This window comes from Rhamphochromis sp. 'chilingali' (assembly GCF_963969265.1).
Source record: "Rhamphochromis sp. 'chilingali' genome assembly, chromosome: 17".
Taxonomy (NCBI): domain Eukaryota; kingdom Metazoa; phylum Chordata; class Actinopteri; order Cichliformes; family Cichlidae; genus Rhamphochromis; species Rhamphochromis sp. 'chilingali'.
Window position 1 is genome coordinate 25,583,379 of NC_137944.1, and position 23,716 is coordinate 25,607,094.

The 23,716-nt window shown below is 43.9% G+C and overlaps 1 protein-coding gene across 1 annotated transcript in view; it reads right to left on the bottom strand.

Moving 5' to 3' along the window:
- ext1b (exostosin glycosyltransferase 1b) overlaps positions 1 to 11,112 on the bottom strand; it is a 142,270-nt gene extending 131,158 nt beyond the window's left edge. Inside the window, exons 1-2 of the mRNA XM_080863254.1 lie at positions 10,220 to 11,112; positions 9,203 to 10,151 (exon numbers count right to left, since the gene is read on the bottom strand). Of these exons, the coding sequence (XP_080719380.1) occupies positions 9,203 to 10,151; positions 10,220 to 10,238 (968 nt within the window). The 5' untranslated portion in view covers positions 10,239 to 11,112. The remainder of the gene's footprint in view (positions 1 to 9,202; positions 10,152 to 10,219) is intronic.
- Between the last annotated feature and the right edge of the window lie 12,604 nt (positions 11,113 to 23,716).

Below are 23,716 nucleotides of genomic sequence, written 5' to 3' on the forward strand. Positions count from 1 at the left end.
GTCATGACGCAGCAGGGCAAAAATGAAGCCACTGAACAAGAAAAAGCATCCTACAGCTTGGCAATACAGCCACAGAAAGAGCTGCAGATAAAGCAGCAGAGCACTGACTTACAGGAATTTGCACTTGATCTGCAGACCAACTTCACATCAACCTGTGGAAAAATTTCACCAAGCCACTTATTATTTGAAGTGCCAAAACTTCATGAGAAGTAATCCATTTTCCTAACTTTTCGCACGCATTCAGACATGAATATTGCCCATGTGGGCTTGTTAGGCTGTGGAAGTGTGAGACAGAGGAAATGACTACGTAAGAGAGGAAGGAGAAGAAAGAAATTGCAGAGAATACGAGTGGGTGTTAATTTGAAATATCCAGCATTACCACCAGCAGCTGCACTTTGTCCTACATCGCCTCTCAAAGACAAGCATGCACTCCTTTGCTTGATCTGAAAAGGAGGCCCTATCAAACTCATGAATAAACACCACGCAACAGCACCGGCAAACAAGCTGCCAGGGAAACTGGGAGAAACAGCGATAAACCACCATAATTCCTTCCTTCCTCTCGGTCAATCACACACCCACGCTCTGGGCATACTGGGACTCTCCTTGGTGAGACCAGATGCCTTCTTTCCTTGTAACCATATCCTCTCATCCTCCACAGCCACCTCCTCCTCCCTGTTAGATTTGGCTAAGCCACTGAACCGTGAAGTGTTGTGAAATCTGCCAAACCAGAGCCTGGTTGTCGATGGCTGGAGCTGTGCGAGCGGCCGCTGTTGCCAGTTGTCGCCCAGGATTTAAAACCAAAAGGAAAGAGATGCAGACAGGAGGAGAGGCCACCGCGGCGGGAGAGGGAGGCTTGATGGAGAGCTGTGAAAACGAGGGAGTGAAAGGGGAGGCATTGGTGTCAACGAGGCCCGGGGGTTCCCTCTGGAAAGAGAGCAAACTTCGGCACAATGGAACCCCTCTAGGGGCAGCCCCAACTTTTACACCCTAAGAGTGGAAGTCATAAAGCAAGATGAACCAAACAGGGATAAGAGCCCTTCCATCAGTCTGCCAGGCAGCCCGAGCTGCTCCAACAAAACCTTCTTTCTCTCCTTGAAGCCTTGGCCCCTTAAACACTGAGCCATGCACACATTCTTCAGTGACATAATGCTTTTTTAAGCTATTGCCCTCTTAAACTCCTCCCACTCCAACATCACCACCTCCTCCCCATTCTCCTTCTCTTTGCTCTTACTCAGATTTCCTCCCTTTGCCATTACTATTTGAATATGAATACCAGGAGAAGGGTTAAGTGTTTGTTTTTACTCTTGCGACAGAGAAGTGAAGGAAGGACGCCAACGTATAAGTTGACGTCAAACAGTCCGCCGTCCCATTGATGTGCCGTCAGTAGGTGTTTGCCGAACAGTCTCTCGGGGCCGTAAAAGCTGCCATTCTGCAAGGCCATAAAAACTAGCTAACACCCCACCTCCTCCACTCTCCCCTGCGGAGTTGTTGCAGTGTCTCAAGGGAGGCACAGAGCTCCCAGGAGGGGAAACCTGTAACAAATATTGATGGACTTACGGTGTAATCAGTGTGGGGGGGGGTTCCCCCTGGAAGGAAATGTTTATATTTCTACTAGAGGTCTGTGTGAGTGCATCTAAAGGTCATGGTTTCTGCCCACTGATGATCACTGATAATAGAACAGTGGTTGGGTGATCCACAGATTGGGAACCAGGCAGTCATTCAGCCCAAAAGGCAAATCCCCAGGATCACTGGGCTGCCGGAAATCCAGCCACCTCCACACAAACACACCCTATACAGTTTTATAGCAAAACGATAACAGCTCTACAATTACAGCCTAACTTACTCAAAGTGAAACCTGCGTCTACTTAACTAGTCCAGACTAGAGCAAGAAAAGGAGAGAAGAATGAGGGAATAACTGTCTCTCTGTTCAGTTGTGACTTTAAAGGAGATCTTTTTTTGATGACCACAGTTGATACGAAAGCAATGCCGCTGAATCCTAACAATAAACTTGGGAGTCCCACAGCCTAAACACTCATAAAACGCTCCGTAAAGCAACCCTAAATAAATGTAACCCCCATGCACTGCTGCAAGAAACTGGCAGTTAGCGATAAAGTGCAGCAAATATGTGTCAGACGTACTCAACGAATGATAGATATTTATGGGTTAGAGAAACTTAAATCCAAGGACACGTGGCGAGAAAGACTACAGCGACTAACGGTGGGAATGTTGGAATGATGGAGACGGGAGTGTGCGCTCACAGCGGAGTTGTCCTGTCTCGGCATGCCCCCACGCTACGCAGAGAAAACCGAGATGTGAGAATTTCTCAAAAACTTAGTCGACCAAAAAAAAAAAAAAAAAAAAAAGGGGGAGAAAAGAAAAGACAGATGTCAGAACTCAGTCTCCGTTGTGCGAGCCGAACGTGCAGACAGCAGCCGTATCTTCCTTTCATTCCTTCACTGCGGAGATTTTAATGAGAAGCCAATCACGCGTCTGTCCTGATCATCGCTTTTTGCCTCAGCCAGTCACATACCTGTCTACTTTAATTGAGTTCACAGGGATCCAATCAGCTTCGTTCTCTTGCTCCTCTTCCCTTTCTGTTCTGGGCTTGTCAGAAAGACGCGCAGCTACTCACTTACCTGTCTGCCTGCAAACTTTTTACATCACTGCATCGGCACTAGTTAAGCCTGAGCACGCTTCAGTTGTGACAGGAAGGAGAAAGAAAAAAAAAGAGAGACAGGGAGAGAATAGAGAGTTAACTTTTACCGCTGTGCCTGTGTCTCTTATTAATTCATTCCTCTTAAACACTTCCTGACAGTCCTGGGAAGGGAAGGCGTTTTGATGCCTTGTTATTTCTCACTCTTTCAATTACAGTTACCACGAGCACAACAAGCCCTTGGACCTCTTTCTTTCCTCCAGAGTGGAAGTGAGCAGTTTTTAATAGAGAAAATGATGCCAGGGGCTGGCCCACTGCTGTGCTAATTCTCCCATCGATTTTCATTTTGGGGGGGAACCCTCCCAGCTGATCAATCTCTCTCCACCACCTAGCCAGCTGCTGGCCTGGGAGGGGGTGCGGGGTGTTGCACTTGGACTGCGCCGTCTGATCCGATGTGTGCGTGTGTGTGTGTATGTGCCGAGTTCATGTCCATCCAACCCCCCTCGATTCTTCCCCTCACTTGCTTCCCACCCCTCCACCCCTGCCACCTCATCTGAGGCCAGGGGCGGCTTGGCTGCCCTGATAATCCCTCAATGAATGTGGGTCAGCGAGTGGGGCTTTGCCTTCGTCACTCAGCAAGGGGACAGACAGCAGGGTCGTGACCCCAGCCATCCTGTGCGCACTCGCAAATACACACACATTCAGACAAAGGGCCCAAAGGGGTGCGCACGCACACACTGGCGTGAATAGATGAGCTGCCACACACCAGCAAAACTGCACCGATGAGAACGAGTAGAATGTGAAAGACACACAAATGGAGATGAGCAGAAATCAAATGATTAGGGAATTAATTGAGTTAAAAGAGGAAGTAAACTGGTAACGCTTTTTACAACAGGTGACCTTCTATTTTAGTAAAGACTTTTTAAAAAAAGAAAATCAGGATGATGAGTAACTCAACCCTTTCATCTCAGTTATCTTCTAGCTTTATTAGCCTTAATTTGGGGGGTTTTTGACTATTGATTAGACAAAACTACATTTGAAGCTGTTGCTTTGGGCACTGGATACTTGAGATCAATAACTGGTTGATTAAAGGATGATCATTAGTAGCAAGTCTAGCTAGCATATTCAAAAACCTGGTCAACTGATTACAAAGGCTTGTAATGTCTGACAGCAGAGGTTCAGCTCCTAACAGTTTTCACAAGTGCTCCATCACAAAACTGTGTGGATGTGCTAGCTTCCTCTGGTTTATACTGCTGGAAAATGAATATCTTTACATTTCTGACTGTTTGCTGCAAAGAAAACATGAGATGGAAAGTTGGAAAGAGCTTTTTTCTTTTAGCGACTTGCCCTGCGTGTCCCAAAGAGGGGCTGGATCCACTCAAACACACAGGAAGATGGTTGGAATGAGAGGAGAGAAAGACAGATAGTGAAAGTAGAGGGGATTTAAGACGGATAAGATAACGCAACACAACAAACAGAGGGTTTTATGTAGTTATAGGCTTAAATATGTCTCTTACACACATGCACACACAAAAAAATATCAAAGAGTCCCAATTAAGCTGCACCACATTCAGACTAATTATTCTCCACATCATTAACATTCCCCATCACGAGTCGAGTACTTTATCTAAGAGAGAGCAGGCAATCATGAAATATTCATGATTTATTAATCTGACTACAGAAAAACAAACAATGGCAACCCGGGGAGTGTGACACCCTCTCCTGCCAAACACCGAGGTAAGCAACACGACTGTGTCTGCTACTCGCTCCGCTCTCCAACAGGAGGCCGCTATCAGGCGATGCCGCCGAGCTGACATTCAGGTGAATGTCGTTATTCCCACTCACAATTTTTGTTCTCTCGTTTTTGTTTTTTTTGTTTTTTTAAAAAACCTGTGTTTAACCGAGATAAGGTGGAAAGGAAATGTTGCTGGTTTTCTTCACTTGGCCCAGATCAGCTACTGTCTCTCACTCTGTGGCGCTCTGTCAACAATGTGTCAGACGCCACGTTGCTTTGAATTTTTAAAAAAAAAAAAAGACGAAGAAGGGGAAAAATATCCTATGAAAATGAAACTGTGGCAGGGAGACAAATCACATCATTGCTTCAGTTCAGTGTTGCTCGAAGACAGAAGCAGAAGAGGGGGGAGAAAGAGAAAAATGAAGATAACCAGAGTAAAAGGAGAGAAGGTAAGAATGGAAAGTAAAACAGAGACAACAAGGGTGGGGAGGGGGATGCAAGAGGGCCAGAGGCCGGCCTCTCTCCCCATTTCTCCCTCTCAGCCTCTCATGCTTCCAAGATAATTTTCTCAAGTGGGAAAAATTTCTGCTGATGACACAGTTGTGGAAATGAAAATGCCACAGTGCCTGGCTTATGTTACCGTCATTGACTCCTAATGGGAAAAATCCCACTACACGCGCAATTTTCTGGACTCTCCGTTTCTTTCATTCCGACATTGCTGCCATTATTATCACTCGATATCACACCCACTTGCTCATCTTCTTCCCCTTGCGCCGTTTCGAGCACGGGCATTTGCAAACACGGACGCGTTTCCCGTAGCTCCTCTTGACATTCTCGTTCTGTAAATCTTTCCCTCTACCTCTCCTCGTCGCTGCCCTCCCTCTCTCGTCGGGGTTTTCAAGTCCCCCGGGTGACCTTGAGCGGCAGCTGCCAGTGAAGTAGCTAAAGTACAAAGTCAATACGAGTCAACAAAGCTGGTTAAGTATTAAATGGGGGGATGATGACGCTGCAGTTAGCCGGAGAAAGGCTTCAACGAAGGGGAAAAAATAAATAAAAAAAAGAAAAAAGGACATGCTCACTCAGACTTTAATGGAACACTCAATGATAATAATGATGTACTTTCAGCAATTCACTCCACTGACATTAGATGAGACTATACGTTTGGTTTCTGCAGGATAATCTGCTTGATAGTGAAACAGAGAGCAATTACAGTACTTACACGGTTGATTCACTGCTTGCCTACACACACACACACAAACTATGCATGCTACTGCACAGAGACAAATGCAAAAGTATGAGGTGTGTTAAAATGATTCTTCAGCCCTTGTTTTGTCACATAACACAAAGGAAAAAGCTCACACCTGAAAAACCGTGGGGCATGACACATGCTTACCATTTAACAGAATCGGGAACTTTATTTTGAACTCCTCAAGTCACGAAGAACAAAAAAAATTATAATAATAATCCCCAGTTTGACGTATTCCTCTACAAAGCAAAGCACTGCTGCAGAATTCCTCCCAACATCAACTTTTTTCAACTGCGGAGCCGTAATAGCCTTTCACTGTCCTCTCCCTGGATTATTGTCAGCAGCCCTGAAACTCAGTGGATAATGTAGCAGTGAATGGCTCCTTTCATCAGCGCCTGGCCATGGAAGTGGACCAGAGTGACTCCAATTGAAAGCTATTGCGGCTAAGAAAATCAATTGAATAAATGTGTGGCGCGTGGTGCGTTTGTGTCTGCGTGTGATGAGTGTGGGTGGGTGGGAATCAGTTTTGGTACTTATATACCGGCTTCCACTCTGCCCTCCTGCTGCATACCTTTGTAGAGCAGCATTCCTCTAGAAGGCTGCAAGGTCAAAGGTCGGGAAAAAAGAAGAACATGAATTTGGATGCAACACCAACCGTGGCACCGTGTATGTATGCATGTAGGTATGTGGAACGGTGACCGATTTCCTTCAGGTGTAGGATCAACCACTGTCCGCACAAAATACCGTGTGCATTTAAGAGCCATTTAAAACTAAGAATCGCATTCTTCAGTGCGATTAATGGATTTCAAATGTTGCTAAAACACGTCAGATTAGTTTGCAAAGTGAAGCTATGACTGGTCATGTGCCAGTTTATTCTGACGCATCACATGTTCGATCATTCACTTTCATTTTTTAAATACTGCCGAACTGCACTTTTCCAACTTTATAGGACTTGGTTGTTTACAACTTCCTGTCACACGGAAAAGAGAAGCGAGTGATTGGCTAACTTAGAACCAACACTATCCTGGCTTTGATTGCACTGATTGCCTCCACCTATTTAAAGTCTGTGTTCCATCATATGATTTATTCTTTGGGATCAAACTTTGAATTACACTGTACATTAAAAGCATCCAGGTACTGCTCACAGGTACATCCAGGTACATGCGCTGTGCAGACACTCTGCTTTGGCAGCGGTCTTGCTTCAGCTGCTAACAGCTGCTGTGACACGTGTGTGCATTCCTGAGTTCCTGCACTGCAGCGTCCCCGCATGGCATCGCCTGTCCGCCCTCAGCCTCTGGAAATGAAGCACTGGCAAACACCAGAGGGTCAGCTGCATATAGATCCATTTACCTTGGAGAGCTACGTCAGGGTTTTTGGCACCCAAGGGGCTTTAAATTTGATTAAGAGGGAGGCATCAGTTTGATTAAATTTAAACAGGTTGCTAAATCACAACAAGAGCAAAATTTATGCGTTGCCTCGTTTGTGCCAAATACCAGAGAAAACTAGAAACCCGAGAACTTCGATAACCTGGGGAAAAAAACAAAACAAAAACAAAGAAGACTAAAGCCACAGAGAGATGTACGGATTGACAGCCCAAATCTAGCTGCACTGTAAATGTGCTGTGTAAAAATGTGATTGGATTTATTGAGTTTTAGTGGGAACAAAAATCAAATACAGCATTGCAGCTGGAAATGAAATGACTGAGATGTAGCAGTATTGATCAAAATTAACTCGACTGTGAAACGCGCTATGGCAGAAAGAATGGGCAGTGAAGACTCAGGTTTCCCTGAACCACTGCCATCAAGCTGGATCAATCATCCGATTACGGTGCTGAGATCTTCCAGAGGCAAAGCCGCCTTTGCGAGAATGAGGCCTGATCCTTTAGCAAACAGAGCCACGAGAGGAGCAGAGGTAGGCTGTCCAGAGCCGACTGGAATGTCAGATAATGGATGGCATATCTCTCCAGGTGACACCGAGCCCAAGGCATCCAGGGAGATGGAGAAGAGGGGAATGTTGGAAGGAGAAGGAAAAGGGGATGATGAATGGATGGACAAGTGCATGCTTGTGAAGTTTTGTTAGAGCTTTTTTTTTGCATTACCAAAACGTCTGGTAAGAGGTTCCTGAGTGCATACACACTGGTTCCTGAGTTCACTACAAGTTCAAGGAAAGTCACTTTGTCTCTCAACCAAGCAAGTGCCATCTTTCCCAGCAGCTCCTTTTTCTCCATCTTTCTGATTAACAGAAAGCGAATACGTCTGTGTTAACTTCCCATATGCTGCCCATCTGTTCTTTCCCTTAACCCTGACACCAGGTACGCGCACACACACACACACACACACACACACACACACACACACACACACACACACACACACACACACACACACACACGCACACACACACACACACACACGCACACACACACACACTGTGTGTTACCACACGCCTGGAGTTTACTCTGGATTCTTTGCAAACGCTAGGATCCACAGGTTGATAAATGCAAATCAAGCAGATGCTACTCACACACAAGTGAACCTGAGCAGTCGAGTTCACCGCTTAATCCAAATATGTGAACCTGAGAAAACATTGCCCCCTATATTAAAACATACCAAACACTCGAGTACAGCTGCTGATCCCAAGGGGGAATCATTAATTACCACTTCGACAAAACCTGATACCTCCAGAATTAGAGGTAATCAACTGTCCCCGGGGGCTAAATGGAAACCACGCCACTAACTCCCAGAAATGAAAGTGTAATTAACCCATTTTGACTGATTTATTCACACTCGCGTTCAACCAAACATGTTAGGCACGGCAGCCAACGTAAACTACACTGCATGCACCTTCAACTGTAGGAAGCTGTATTTTTTGTCATGGCTGGGTCATTTTTACCTCTAATTTCAGAGCCCAAAACTCCCATGGTCCAACTTTCACTTAATTTGCACTAAGTACAGGGTGCAAATCAAACATGCCCATGCATGTCCTTTTAAAAGGCTTCAGTAGGGAGGTGGTGGTGGTGGTGGTGGGATTCCTTCATAGGAAGGGAAGAAGTGAGGGGAGGGAGGAGAGGAGGGAGGGGTGTCCAGAGAGCCAACAGCCTGGCTGGAGATCTTTTACCTCAGGTAGGAGAGGGAGAAAGGAGCTGGGGTGGAGGGGTAAAGCAGTCAGATATAAACTATGACCTGGAGTTTTAGAGGGGTGGGTGGGTTCAAAGAGGTTCGGGTTTTAAAAAGGTAATGAATTCAATGGAAAGCAAACTTGTGAATGTTGCTGATCAGTGTCTATTTTCAGTTCTGAAGGACACTTAATGAGTTCATTTGAAGTATACACACACACACACACACACACACACACACACACACACACACACACACACACACACACACACTCTGTGCCACAGCGTGAGAACTGTGGATGATGCGCTCCTGCTGCGCAGTTTGGAGTGATGACAGCGCAAATAAATAAATAAATAAATAAATAAATAATAACATTAAAAAAAAACATGTAAGCACTGATTAAAATAATAACCAACAGATAATCACTTTCCCCTCTACTTGCTCCAACTTACTTGTCATACTCTGCGTTGTCCTTGTCGCACCGTGCGTCTTTGTGCTTCTGCCAGTCTTTGCCGTGCTTGCAGGTGGTGAGCAGCACCACGTCCTCGGCGTTGTGAACGTGATATAAGGCATTCCTTGTGTCCGAGCCGATGCCGGTCAGGTAGCGCTTCCCCTTGAACACCAGCATGTATTTTCTGAAAGGCGGGATGGAGTTGTACTTGAGGTACCCCCTCTCTCCACCCGTACGCGGGTGCTCCTTGGAGAAGAGGGGGATGGACACGTCAAAGTTGGGCCTGAAGTTCTCGGTGCTGATGCTGGCTTTGGCCAGCATGGCTTGACCGATGTCGAAGCCCAAATCTTCCGTATAGTCCGGCCACGTCCCCGAGTACAAGTTAAATATAAGGTGGTTCCTGCCGTCGTTCCACAGGGGCAGGTTCTGGACCTTGGTCTTCAGGTTGTGGACGTATTGAGGGGACAGCTGGTCCCGGTCCAGAGTGTCCAAACTTAGAACGAACAAACATGCCTGTCCAGGGTCCGAGGTGTAAAACCTGGACCCCTCGATGGTCGATAAAATATTCTGGTAACTCTCTGAGATCTTCTCCCCCTTCTGCTGGGGGTAAACATAAACTTTGAATCCGTTCTTTCGACACAGAGAAAAGTCAAAGCAGGAATCCATGCGACACCTTTTGCCTTTGTAAACACTTGTGTTGATGTCCCTCTTCTGCCTCGGAGATATGTGCAGGTTGTAGTCCTCGGTGTCGGTCTGATCCCAGGGCAGGAAAAGATGTAAAGGGTCCGAGAAGTGAGGCCAGGGCTGCTCGGGCCGGTGCCCGTTTCTGCTGCGGTCATGCCGACTCCTGCTCGCCGCTGGAAGTTGAACCCCTCCGAGGTAGAAGAGAAGCACTAGACACGCACCGGCGGAGAGCAGGATCAGGTAACGTTTTTTGGCCTGCATGTGTCCTGAAAACAAGGGCGAGTTGTTCAGGAATAAGAAATGTAAAGTGGCCCGAAGTTAGGCTCTCACTAACCCTGACTACACCGCTCCATCCTCCGGCAGCCTCCAAGGATCCCCAACCCCCCTTCTGCGTATTCGGTTCCCAAATCCAGCAATTGATCCAGTGCATGTGGGCGATTTTAGAAGTCTTGTCCCTTTCTCCCTCTTCTGTAGAGTTTCACCATATCGCACAACGCCTAGCAGCCGGGCTCTGGTGCACCTACAAAGATCAGCGCTCACCGGACCCTCTCGGACACAATCATATGCAGCCACTCTTCTCTCCTGCACTTCTTCTCACCCTCATTCAGCCTGGCTGCACGGAGGGTGGGGGGCTATTGAAATGGAAAACTGTCAGACAGCCGCCTGGGAACTCCGTCCTCCCGGATAAACAGCGGCTGGGGTCCCCGAGGCTCTCCCAGACGTAAAGGTACAGCCCGGATTGGATGTTAAACTCGGCAACACGCTGACCGGGCAGTGTAAAAACACATCGGTACGGCCACCACGCGTGTATCCAAATACCTCTGGGTGAATTCGTCCGATTCTCCCACACACCCCCTCCTTTTCCCCTTTTTATTGCTCCATGGTCCCGTGTGAGGAGAAGCGGAGAAAAAAAAACCGGGGACTCGTCGTAGCGCAGGAGGAAGCTCAGCGGCACAACTGTAACCTGACGAATCCCTGCATTTCTCTTATTTATTACAACCTCCCCACATACGCGCTCTTATTCAATAAAAAGCTCGTCGGCGAAGAGCCGCACGGCAGGCGAAGTTATCCGGAAGACACGCGGGTAACAAACGGTGACCTCAGACTGACTAAATAGCTGAGAAAATGTTCAAAAAGACGGGATCCCTTGATCCTAGTGCCCAATTACCGAGTGCTCAGTTGTTCCGATTGTTGGTCGCTAACATTCCAATCCCGACACGACGGCAGCCGACGAGACGCCCCATCGGCTCAAAGACGCCGCCGATTGGTCAGACTGTGGGAACGGAAGAGGCGGGACTAGCGGAATGCACCCATTCATAACCGGAGTCTTCCGCATGTGCAAATTATCTAATTGTAAGCCTATATGGAAACTGGAGCTTTGCCAGAGAGCAAAACACTCTCAGTTTAACAGAAGCTGATAGCGTTCGGGAGGAGCGGCCCGTCAAAATCTCGCGGAGATGCTCGTGCTGTTTGCGGCTGGATCAAACGTTTTCTGTTTTACCCGCGCGTGTTATATTCAGTTGTCTTTTCTGCATTTCTCCCATAGTATTCTCCGTGGCCTGTTTATCCTTTAACCTGAATGTGCCCAACTTTGATGCTGTAGACAGGGAAAGACTGAAGGGAAAACGATAGACAGTAACTGAACAAAGCAACAGTAATCAAATATTATTGAAATCAGTTCCTGCTAAATTACATACAGTTTCACTTCTTCTTTCTTCTGACATTATTCCCGTTTTAGAGACGGATGTTTTTGTGACTGTCTGTGTGTCATTTGTCAACTGTGATTATTAATAGCTGACAAAAGAAGTTAATGAGAAGTCCGCCAGGTTTTTGCTTGATCAGTGTGCGATACTGCACATTTTTTATTAATCCGATGCCAAGTAAATATAGTGTCAGTATTGCCGATACTAATACCGATACTTTTTGGGGGTCAAATTATGTTGTTAAAATATAAATAAAATAGACGTGACAGTAAGCACAAAAAGATTCAGACATTTTTTGTAGTGTTTGATGCATAGTTTTTACATTTCCAGTAGTAGTAGTAATAATAATAATTATTATTATTATTAATTTATCAAAGTTTAGTGGGCTACATACTGAGCTTACTGATCCTATTGCACTAATATCGGTCCAGTATCGATTGCTTCAATGCTATCGATATTTACGTCAATGCATCCACCTCTGAGAAATGCTTCTTCAGAAGAGGCCACATTTAGTCAGTCACAGATAGACGTGACTCTGTGCACAGCTGCTCCATCCTGTTTGATAGTAGTTTGGCTGCACATGCTGGACAGGATTCCAAAGTGTAGGGTTATTATTAGGGGCTAAGACCCCAAGAACATGAATGCAACTCTGCAGGCAAATATTCGCCTGGTTCTCATCAACCTCCAACACTGACCTTTGCCAGTGCTGTTAACAGGCTGCTGGCTTTGAGCACGGCTTGTTATTCAGTATTTGTATTTCTCACAGACTTAATAATATTACCTGCAAAGTCCACAAATATAGCTGTGTTTGAATAAATTAATATCATAATTGCTCAGCAAATAGCCTCCTAATTATATGGAGATTTATGGCTGTAAACAAAAAATCTGCTGCAGTCACATTGTGTTGTGTCTCAACAGCCAGACCACCAGGACAGCCGGTCCAAGGCATTTATTTTCTTAAACATTAGCTCTATTAACTTGATGCATGGTCTATTGTTAGACGGGTTTTCATGGAAATCCCAAATCACCTACCCGCAGTCCTGACTGTGCAAAGAGAAGGAAAATCCACTCAAGTAAGATAAGCCCTTTGTAATTTGCCTGTAACAAGTTGTAACACCGATATCACCCAGGACTCAACATCTGCTCAAATGAGTGATCTCATTGTTCATTTGTACCAGGGCGCTAAATGAGAAGAAGTTGTCGGAAGTCAACCCCGGGCCAAAGTTTTCTCGCATCCGCTTACAAACCAAAGTGACACAGCAGAGGCGACCCGCTTGACAGGGAAATTAATAGCAGAGGAGTGGTTCTCGCTGAGTGTCACCATGCCTCATAAGCCCGCATAATCCTCCCTACTGCCGTATGGTGGCACAACATTTGGGCTGGGTGAAGAGGCCATCCTCATTTTTTATCGGCCAATTAGCTCAGAAGAGGGGGAGTAATTAGCAGGGCTGGCTGGGAGACAGGCCAGAATCCTGAGGTTGGCCAGTGCTCATCGTCAGAATATGTTGGTGATGAAGAGGCCTGGGTGCTGTTCCAGAGGGCTGCTCTTGTCTTCAAAGTTGTCCCGCTTAATCTGATGTCCAGCAGTCCAAAAATGCTTCACATTTTTCTTTATGCAAAATGTGGTTGTTCTGCACCCCCGGTTTAACTCCAATAGTGTCTTCTTGCAGCAGTTCCTGCACCCTTAGAGCGTCTTACAGTTGCCATACTTGCAATGCCGCTCTTGCCTTTGTTTATGCCTGGGGGGACTTTTCTCTCTTAATTGCTTGGAACTCTAATGAGACTAAATGACACTGGTTGCTAAATGACACTGGAAACTAGGATTGTGTTAACCAGAGAATTTAGTGTAATTTGAGACGTGCTCTCTCAAAAGAAAGCTTGTATCTTTTGAATGCAGTGTGTGCACATCATTTCACATTTCCGTAAATCAGGTGAGACAGAGAGACGCAGTTGCTTGAGCAGAGGCAGCTGTGTTAACCGCTCACCATCAAAGGCACCACATACCCTCCCCAGTTCATCCCATGTATTCCAACTGTTTTGGAACATTTTGTGGCTGTGTGGTCTCGGCATGATTGTGATGAGGGCTGGGAGTCGTTCCAGTGAGCTTTGCCTTGCTCCGCTCGCTCATCCTTCCTTGTGTATGCTTCTAATATTCCCACCACAGAAAAAATTCCCTGCTACAGTGACGCTTTTGTCTCGCTTTCCTTCACAGGACTGTATTAGGGTGGAGATTTGTGAAGGTGAGAAAGCCTTTGGTCGCCTGTGAAGTAGTGATGGGATTTCCGGCTCTTTTTAGAGATCCGGCTCTTTCGGTTCGGCTCACTAAAAAGAGCCGGCTCTTTCAGCTCCGAACCGGCTCTTCAGGTTGTTTTGTTGCTTTAATTAATTTATTATTAACAATAATATAAAATTATGCACAAAAGGAATTACTAACATAAAAACAAGTGGTTTTATTTATATATGTTTATATATAAATATATGCGGTGGCCCCTAGAGACAAAACACGTACAAACTCCAAAACACATTTCTAGCATGAACTGAACTTCCAAAGCAGAGCTACTAGATCACTTAAATTACACAATTGAAAGCATGTGTGTATTGTTTGTGTATTTATACACAGGCACTCATATATATATTCAAATAATTTAAAAAAAAGTTCATTTACCTGTTATTACCACACACCAAATCCGGTCGTTGGTACTTGCTGGCTTGTGTAGCCACAAGATAACAAAGGCTCAACACTGCGCCCAGCATCCTGGAGCACTTCTGTTGTCCTTTGTACGTGTTTTGAGTTTTTATGTGCTTCTGAGTTTTTATATGCTTCGGAGTTTTTACGTGCTTCGGAGTTTGTACGTGTTTTTACGTGTTTTGGAGTTTGTACGTGTTTTTACGTGTTTTTGAGTTTGTACATGCTTCAGAGTTCGTACGTGATTTGAAGTTTGTATGTGCTTTGTCTCTAGGGGCCACCGTAAATATACTTTTATTTATTCACTCCACATAAAATGTAATAAATAAATCATATAATACAAAAATCAACTATTCACATTTCAAGTTTTAACTATTTAAATTTTCAGCTTTTTCCTTTCACAAATTTAAAGTGAAAAGAACACAAAACACTGCAAACCACAACACAATTAAATATAAATTATAATATGAAAACTAAAAGAACATGCATATTCTCTGTCATATGGACCTGCATGAATAAACTTTCTCAATCCTTTATCATCTGCAACTGAAAATAGTTGTGGATGATTACTATACCTTTCTAATGTTGTTGTCCCTGCCTCTCTTTCTCTCTCTCTGGCTCTGTTCCTGTGCTACTGAGTGTAACTACCGCCCCTCCCCCCTCTGCCCAGCGTAAAGCACAAGGCTCGCGTGCAGAGTGAAGCGGAAAAAAAGTGCGAGAGAGAGGCTGAGAGAAAAAAAAAAAAAAACCCACGTGACGGCTCGCGATAAGGAGCCGGCTCGCGTCGTTCACGTCAAAGAGCCGGCTCTAAGAGCCATTTCGTTCGCGAACGACCCATCACTACTGTGAAGCCCTATAAGGTGGATTGTGCAACACTGTCACGTAAAACATTCCTTTTTAATCAGCCAAAAAGAGAAAAAAAAGGATCTGAAATAAAGAAAAACATGTGCTGATTTTCTTCCCACCCCCTTAAACGCAGCCCTGATGACAGTGTGATCATGTGCAGGGAATTTAAGAAGTAGAAGTGACTAGTTTTTACTACCAGGAAAAGAGAGAGGCATTCAAAGGCTATTAGGACTATTTGGAATAAAGATTATTAAAGTAATGCTACATAAGTTCACCATCACTAGAAAATGCTTCCCAGTGTGTAAATGGCCAAACATTTGAGAAGAATATATGGGACTGTAAACCATGTCTATAGAAAAATATTACACATTTTTAACATGGAATGTAACAAATTACCTGTTAACAGCAAGCAAATACTTCCAGTCTCATATGCAGCATTACTGCACAGCTAATATGATTCTCAATTTGTAGATTTAATAAATGGATGAATTTTTGCTTGTGCAATCTCTACATTTAATATCTTGACCTGGGTACTCATTTGGCATTTGAATAAAATGATAAGATGCTACACAGTGTTGTCTAATGAAAAAAAAGAAGCAATAATTTCTCTTATTTTAAGCCGTGACTGAGCAAACACGCTAAGAAGGTAGTTAAACAAAGACCTGGATTACCGGTGGACTGACTCTCCTTGCGCAGATAAACTGTGTATAAAACACTTCCCCTCAGTGATGGCAAGTAGCCACGATAAAGACTTGCAAATTCAGGCTGCGGTAAACAAATACCCATGGCTGAAAGGTAATCTGTGAGTTCAGAGAGTTTCAGGCAAAAGGAAGACAAAACAGCCTTTGGGCTGCTGCTGATTGGTCGCTGATAAACTCCCCTCAGGATGATGTAACAAGCTCGGCTTGACAAAGGGCATGTATGTGTGTGGTGTGTATGACGGTGCGCGCAGGCTCTTATGCCCCAAAAAGACTGGATTTCAGGTGTGTTTGGGTCCATGCACCCGGCATGCGTATGCACTGGAGACTATATTTTGCTGGCTGTCTGTGTGTGCATGTATACGATGAGTCACAAATCTTATTGAGTTTGCTTTTAAAGCCTGTGAAGTCCCACCTAATACCTGGGAATAGAGTTCCACTGATGTACTGTGCAATCTTGGCTACATGGTCTCACTGGGAGTGTGCTCTTCCAGCCCAACACTGCCGCTTTTATTTAGAAGATTCAGAAAATAACACAAAAGCTTTCAGAGAGCTCTTATTGAAGCATTTGTCTTGTCACCTGCTTTACAATTCCCAAGTGCTATATTGTTGCAAAGTTTGGGTGGGTAAAAGTTGAGAGTCACGGAGATGCAAACATATTATAATGAAATGCTGGTCAAAACAGTGTCTGCGTTGCTCAACCTGAGGCAATAAATTAATTCCACATATTCTCATGGCTGACAAACAACAAACGGCACAATGACAAACAGGTCAGAAGTTTAGCTTAAAGAACTGATGAAGCTGTGGCAAGTGAGTGGGAGTCAATCTGGACTTTCTGTTCTGACTGCTAGCCTCACGGACTGCTCGAGGCTACTGAATGCTAAATGGTGTAGCCTTGGCTATCCTTTCAAAGTGCTGCTCATTCCGTGTGTGGGATGCCTAGTAATCTCCTTATTCTTTATTTATTTAAAGCGACCTTTCGACTCCCGAGCCGAGATTGCTTTGGGCAAACTGAGCTGGGTTTAAATGTTCGGGGGTGTGGGAGGGAGGCCATCGTTTGTTGCCAGGGCCCTGAGCGAACCGCGCTCAAACTCTACAGTTTTAACCCCAGAATTCTTCTGGGAAGCGCAGGCTGGCAGGCAGCGGCAAATGAAGCGTTTCAGGTTAGATGTGGTGATAGGTTTTTGTCCTCATTAAAAGAGAAATCCCTGCCACTGCTTCCTCATTTGTATTCCACGGCAATTCATTCGAGGTGGATTTTGATTTGAGGGATTTGGATGGTATAAGGCCACTGAAGCCAGGAGGAGAAGAATGAATCTTGTAGCTTCATCTTACGCAAAGCCCTGAAAGAACAACTTTACATATACTTTTCCCTCACTTACTTTCCAACTTTGCTATTAAATACAAACCCTCCGCCTTGGCTGAGCAGCAGGAAAGTATTCCTGCATATGGAAGGGTCTAACCCTCGTCCCGTGAAACACCTATTCTTAAGCACACTTACTGCTGAATGTGCCAATCACTTGAAACATTGGCCCCACTTCAGGGAGCTGAAACATAATGAGTGTCAGTATCATTAAATCTACCGTGCTGATATTAAATCAGTATCATTCAAAGGAGCTCATGCTGATATCATTGCTTCAGAAAGTGCTGATGCTGCTCTGGGACCTGCAGGCTCCAGTATGAAAGGATTTTGCATCCATTCAGAGATTCTCTAATTCCCCCAGGCACTACACTGCACAGTAATCCACTTAATTTACAATTACCCATGCAAGCCACACTCATATGGAATGATAAATGGACTCAAGTAATCCTACGGATAGAGCTTGTGAGTGTGGAAATCAGACCGTACTGTACACGGTGTGTTCTGTCGTTCCATCATTTGTCTTTATATACACAGCAAGGTATATACACAAGGACCGCTCTCAGTTTAGTATGCACACCCACATACTGTATTTACAAATATATATGCTGGACGTACCCCATGTATCTCCCCTGTGCAGACTGCATGAATTCCTCCCTGCCTTTGAGGAGATGCGGGGCTAAAATATGGCTGCGCAGAGTGAATGCTAATGTTTTAACCTCCCTCCTTGTCAGAGATCAGAGGAGAGTTTGCTCTTCTTACCCCTTTGAACTTTAACCTGCTTTTTAACTCTGCCAACCTTTATCTTTGCTTCATCTGCAGACGGAAAAGGTTTTTGGTGGTTTTTGCGCAGGCGACAAAGCATCTACAACCAGGAGAGAGGGGCGTCGTGAGGTATAATGTTTACTACGTTCACCGTGATTTTGTTAATTGTTACTGACTGCAAAGGAGCAGATTCTAATGCAAATATGAGTTCAACAGGTATCTAATCATAAACCAGAATATAGGGCAAATTGAAAATGCAACTTGCTGATGATATTGGATGAAAAGTAAACAACTGTCGCGCTTCAATTGTGCAAGCATTTGCACAATTCAGAGTCCATTAGATATTAATAAAGATATACTTGGTTATTCAGGAATCAAAGACATGTACCTTGCCTAAAAATATTGAAAGACTTCCCCTTTATTCTTTTTTCCCCCTTTGATTAAGTGCTATACTGCTTGTATCCAACTTCTTAAACGTTCAGTTTGTGTTCATGAAAAAGAAAGATGAGTTGCTGAATTACAGGAAACACTGCTTTGGCTCAACTGGCAGTTGATCCAAAATGCTACAACAAGAGTACTGATAGGGACTAAAACTAGAGAGCATAGCTCTCCCATATTGGCTTCTTTTCATCGGCTGCCTGTTAAATCCAGAATCAAATTTAAAATCCTTCTCCTCACAAGATCTTAAATAATCAGGTTCCAGCTTATCTTACAGAGCTCATAGTACTGTAGCACCCCAATAGAGCACTTTGATCTCAGACCACTGGTTTACCTGTCGTTCCTAGGGTTTTAAAAGTAAAATGGGAGGCAGAGCCTTCAGCTTTTAGCCCTGTCTTCTATGGAACCAGGTCCCAGTTTGGATTTGGGAGGCAGACAACCTCTCTAGTTTTAAGATTAAAGCTTTCCCTGTTAATAAAGCTTACTGTTTGAATTTTTCCTTAGTTATGCTGCAAAAGACCAATGCTGCTGGGAGCATTTTGTCTTCACTCACCTTTTTTCACTCACTATGTGTTCATACAACACTCTACTTTACCCACATTATTTTAAATCTCTGTCTGTCTTGAGTGTGTCTCTTGCCCTATTTTCCTCTCCTATCTCCAACCAGTCACAGCAGAGTCTGATTCCTTCCTGTTAAAAGGCAGTTTTTCCTTCCTACTGTCACCAAGTGTTTGCTCATTGGGGGGTTATTTTATTGTTGGGGTTTTCTCTGCATTTTTGTGAGGTTTATAACTTAAAATATAAAAAATCTTGAGGCAACTGATTTGGCGCTATAGAAATAAAACTGAATTGAACTGAACTTCTTTCCATCTCACTGACAAGAAGAAAGCAATCCACCATTGTGGCAGGAAACAGCCTCTGCCATCACTGACCATCAAAAATACAGACTCTGTCACCAAACAACTAATAGAGATTAAGTTGGAGATGAAGTAAGTTACCAAGTACAGGGAGGGGGGGTTACTTTGTATATGCACGTTTCCCTTTAAGGCAAATAAATCTTATTAATCTTATTCTTTGTCTCTCTCCGTGTCCACATGACATCCATCTCTGATTCGCTTGCTCCCACAGATCTCTCACTTTGGTCTCCCCGACACATTTGATTGGCCTCTATTTCAGTTTCTAGTGAAAGACAGGCAAATCTATCTCCGTCTTTCACTTTTTAATCACCGTCTCTTGCTCGTTTCCTTGTTCTTTCTTTCTCTCTGACTTAGCCTCTCTGACCCTTTGACTCAGTCAATTGTGCTCCCTGTACCTCGCCCCTTTTCTCTGCTTTGATTCACACGTTTTAATTGCCCATTCTCCCATCTCCGGAATTAATGAAATCTTTAATCATACAAAGATTTATTAAGATTTAGACTGGTGGGAAAAGAATGTCGAACAGGAAGGAAAAATGAAACAATATGTGGTATTTAGCTTCTTGCAGAGAACAGCAGATGTTGATAGCAGTGATTAACCTACAGCCAAATAGCTCAATCGCCCCTCGCTAACAGGAAATAAATCACACACGAACCTCAACAATCTCAAATGAGAAGCATGTTTTTCTCCCTCTGCTTTGTGTATCATTCGCTGTCTAAAGCCTTTGAGATCAACGCTGTGAAGGAAACATGGTAGATCAAAGTCTTTTCCCTCAACCCCCTCTTGCTGCAGTCCTCATGCAGGGAACGACAGATGTGGGTGATGGGTTGACGGCAGAGAAAACAATGCAGTGAAAAAGGTTAGAGTGACATGTGAGGGCATGTTATGACTGCTGCTTTGACTTGACAGTGTAGGGTTAATTATGGATGGCCTCCTCTGTTGGTGAGGGCTTAACATTACAGTTTTTTCTGATTGCTTAAGCACATTTTTTGTAACTATTGGCTAATTTTGCAAAACTCTTCACACAAATAAGAAAACCTGTCACCCAATAATCAAAACATTGTAGTTCTCTTGCAAAAGCAAACACAGCTAGATTAACTCTTCACACCTTCGTAAAAATGGTGTTTCCGTATCAAACAGTACACACAAGCCATCATCTACTAAGCACACAATGCGCCAACTGCACACTGATGGTATGAATACAAAACACATCTGGCTTTTGCTTTCTCTGTGCACAAGGTAGGCTATGTCAGTTTGAGCTCATACTTCTGTCATAGATCCATAAGCATAGAGGGATCCAAACTTCAAGTACTGGTGTTTATTCAAACACATCAAAACAAACACAAGTGTTTATTTCCAAGTATAGGATTATTTGCAATCGCCATAATGACTATATGGGTTACTTGGTCTGCAGTGAACATGCTTCCTCTGCCCCAGCATCTGGTCATCTAGCAATTCTGTAAAGTAACAATTTCAGTATTTTTACATCAATGGTATTGGTGTGTTTCTCATTGGCATATGGCAGTGCTACAAATCTTTGTGCGAAGTGACTGTACTCACCGATTCTCATTTCAAGATGTCCTTATGGTACTTGCTACAGTGTAGCGGCTCGAGTTAGGGTGGACCCGTTGGCCAGCTACCCTCAGGGTCATTCCACGGTTGATTACATGGTCCACTATTGTAGCTCTGATGTCATCAGCAATTCTATTTCTTACTCTTCCTACCCTTCCTCTCCCCCCTTCTCGTCTTCCTCTTGCTCCTCCTTGTCCTTGTCGTCCTCTTCATCCTACTTCTTCACCTCCACGTCCTCTTCCTCGGCCTCCTCTACTTCTCACTCTTTCTGCTCCCTCCATTGTACTCCGCACACACAGCTTACCTGTATTGTAGTGCTTAGGCTGATTGCAAAGTGAACTAATTATCTAAAAAAGTTTTCACATGTGAAAGTGTGCCAGACAGTTGGCAAATTAGTGTTAATGATAGCCATACATGTGTATACTTTTGCTAGGAGTGTGTTGGAAATTTGGTAATTGAGTGTTGTGCAGTGAATTGTGCCTACAGTTTTGCAAAGTGTGTGTTACAAAATTGCAAACTGAGTGCAAAGCAGTTTTTGTGCTTTTAGTTTTGCAAACTCAGTGAGTGGTTTTGCTATAAGTCTGAATAGTTTTAGAGATTGTGCTACAGGAATCACAGTTAGGGTTTAAGCATTCAGAAAAAACTGTAAGTTGCACAGCCTAAGATAGCCTGGCTGCCTTCTGGCTATGTGCGCATTAGGTTCCCTTATGTTTTATTACTGCTCGAGAATGCATCGGGCCGGTGGAGTTCCACTCAGGATTTTCTGACATGGGAAGTTAACAACAGTTTTTTAGCTGATGTTTTATTGCTGACAGATTTTACTAATGGATTACGAGTGAAACACATCCCCTGAGTAACGTGGAGCTGATGTAACTGCTTAACTCGCCCGACTGAAAAGAGGAACCAGAGACTCATGAAGAAACACATCTAATTCCTTCTTTCCTCAGCAATGCGATGACAATCTATTCCCTATAAAATCAGTCCGACATTACGGAGAAACACTTCCACTTCTTTCAGAGGGTGAGATGAGAAGATTGATACCAGTGTCATGGGTACCTTAGCGTAGTGCAAAGCATGAAAGTGTGTGTGTGTGTGTGTGTGTGTGTGTGTGTGTGTGTGTGTGTGTGTGTGTGTGTGGGGGGGGGGGGACGGCTAACTTAGGCGAATCAAAACTCACTAAAACTGAAATATATTAGCACAGAGTTTCCCACACTGAGTCACACAGAGCAGGTATTGTAATACATGCTGTCAGTTTATCTGCACCTGGCAAACTATGTTGAAACAGGCAAAAGCTCTTCCACAGAGGACAGACGTCGATGTTGTTTCCACATACAATAGTTGCCCAGTCAGAGCGTCTCTTACGAAACTAACTATGAATCATATTATTACAATAAAGAGGCCAAATACATGTTTCTGTTGTTTAAATCATTTTTAACTGACTGAAAATGAATTTGATTACTAAATGGCTGTGAACAAGTCTCCAATCCAACACTCATAAGTCATTTACCTTTACTTACATGTACATTTTGTCCCATTAGTTGCTCGGTGAACCTACATGACTGGACTGTTAACTCTTTACCTACTGATGTCTACATTTCAAACCTACCGTGCTATTGAATCAGTAGGTGGTTCAGGTAGACTTTAGAGTGTCAGGTTAATAGCTTAACCTTCCTTGGATTTATTTTCTTAACTTTCTAACTCTTTTGTGTTCATTTCATTTTGTTAATATTGATTAAATATAATATAATATAATATAAAACAATCCTTATACACGAACATCAACTTAAAAGCACAGGTGTAATTTGAGAAACACACTGAGCAAACGGTGCCTGCTAAGTACCTACTGGGGAACAGTCATCTATAGGAACAGGAATATTGAGATACAGCAGCGATAACTTGAAGAAATTGTTTAGGTTGATGTCTGGGCCATTGTAATACCCTCATTTTTTTCTTTTTCAGCTATTCTATTGTAAACGTGCAGCATTGCTTGGGATTATCATACAGTTGTAGGTATCAGACAGGTGGCCTCACATTTGACTAGAATACTTTGGTACAAAGATGGTAAGGTTGGGCGATATGTAAAAAGTTTCCAAACAACAGTCGTCAGTTTAATAACAATGATAGGCGATGTATTCGTGCAGATTTTTTGATGGCACTGTAATCATGCACTGACTGATTGCACACTGGAGGAGAAGGCGCAGATAGAAGTGGACTGTTACCTCAGCGAGGCGGTCGTAGACAGAGAAGAAGATCCGCCGGCTTGGTGGAAAATGCATGAAAAATGTTTCCCATTGATATCACACATGGCATGGAAAGATCTGTGTATACCAGCCACAAGCACCCCATCAGAACACATCTTTAGCACCGCTGGTAATATTGTTAACCACATCCAAAAACCAATCAATCAATCAATCAATATATTTGTCCAGTCACCCAACCCTAGTGCACGGTCTACTCAGTGACTTCAAGGTGCCCAAATCATCACCCCTACGCCACTGTGCTTGACAGCTGGTATGAGGTGTTTGTGGTAAAATGCTGTGATATGCTAGCAAACATCTATACTTTGGTCTCATCTGCTCAGAAGTTGTTGGGAAGTCTTGTTGTTCGATAATATGCAAGTCTGTTAAACCTAAGCCATGCTGCCGTGTTAGTTTTAGAGCGAAGAAGCTTCCTCCTGGCAAACCTTCCAAACAAGCTATACTTGTTTAGTTTTTCCCTTCTTCTTTTTTTCTTTTTGACTCTCCTTTACAATTCAGAGCCATGATGGTGACTGTTGAGAGTTGGTAAACCATCCAGCTACTCATAATGAGCATTATGTTGCCATGTTTGTCAGCCTGAAGCAACTTAT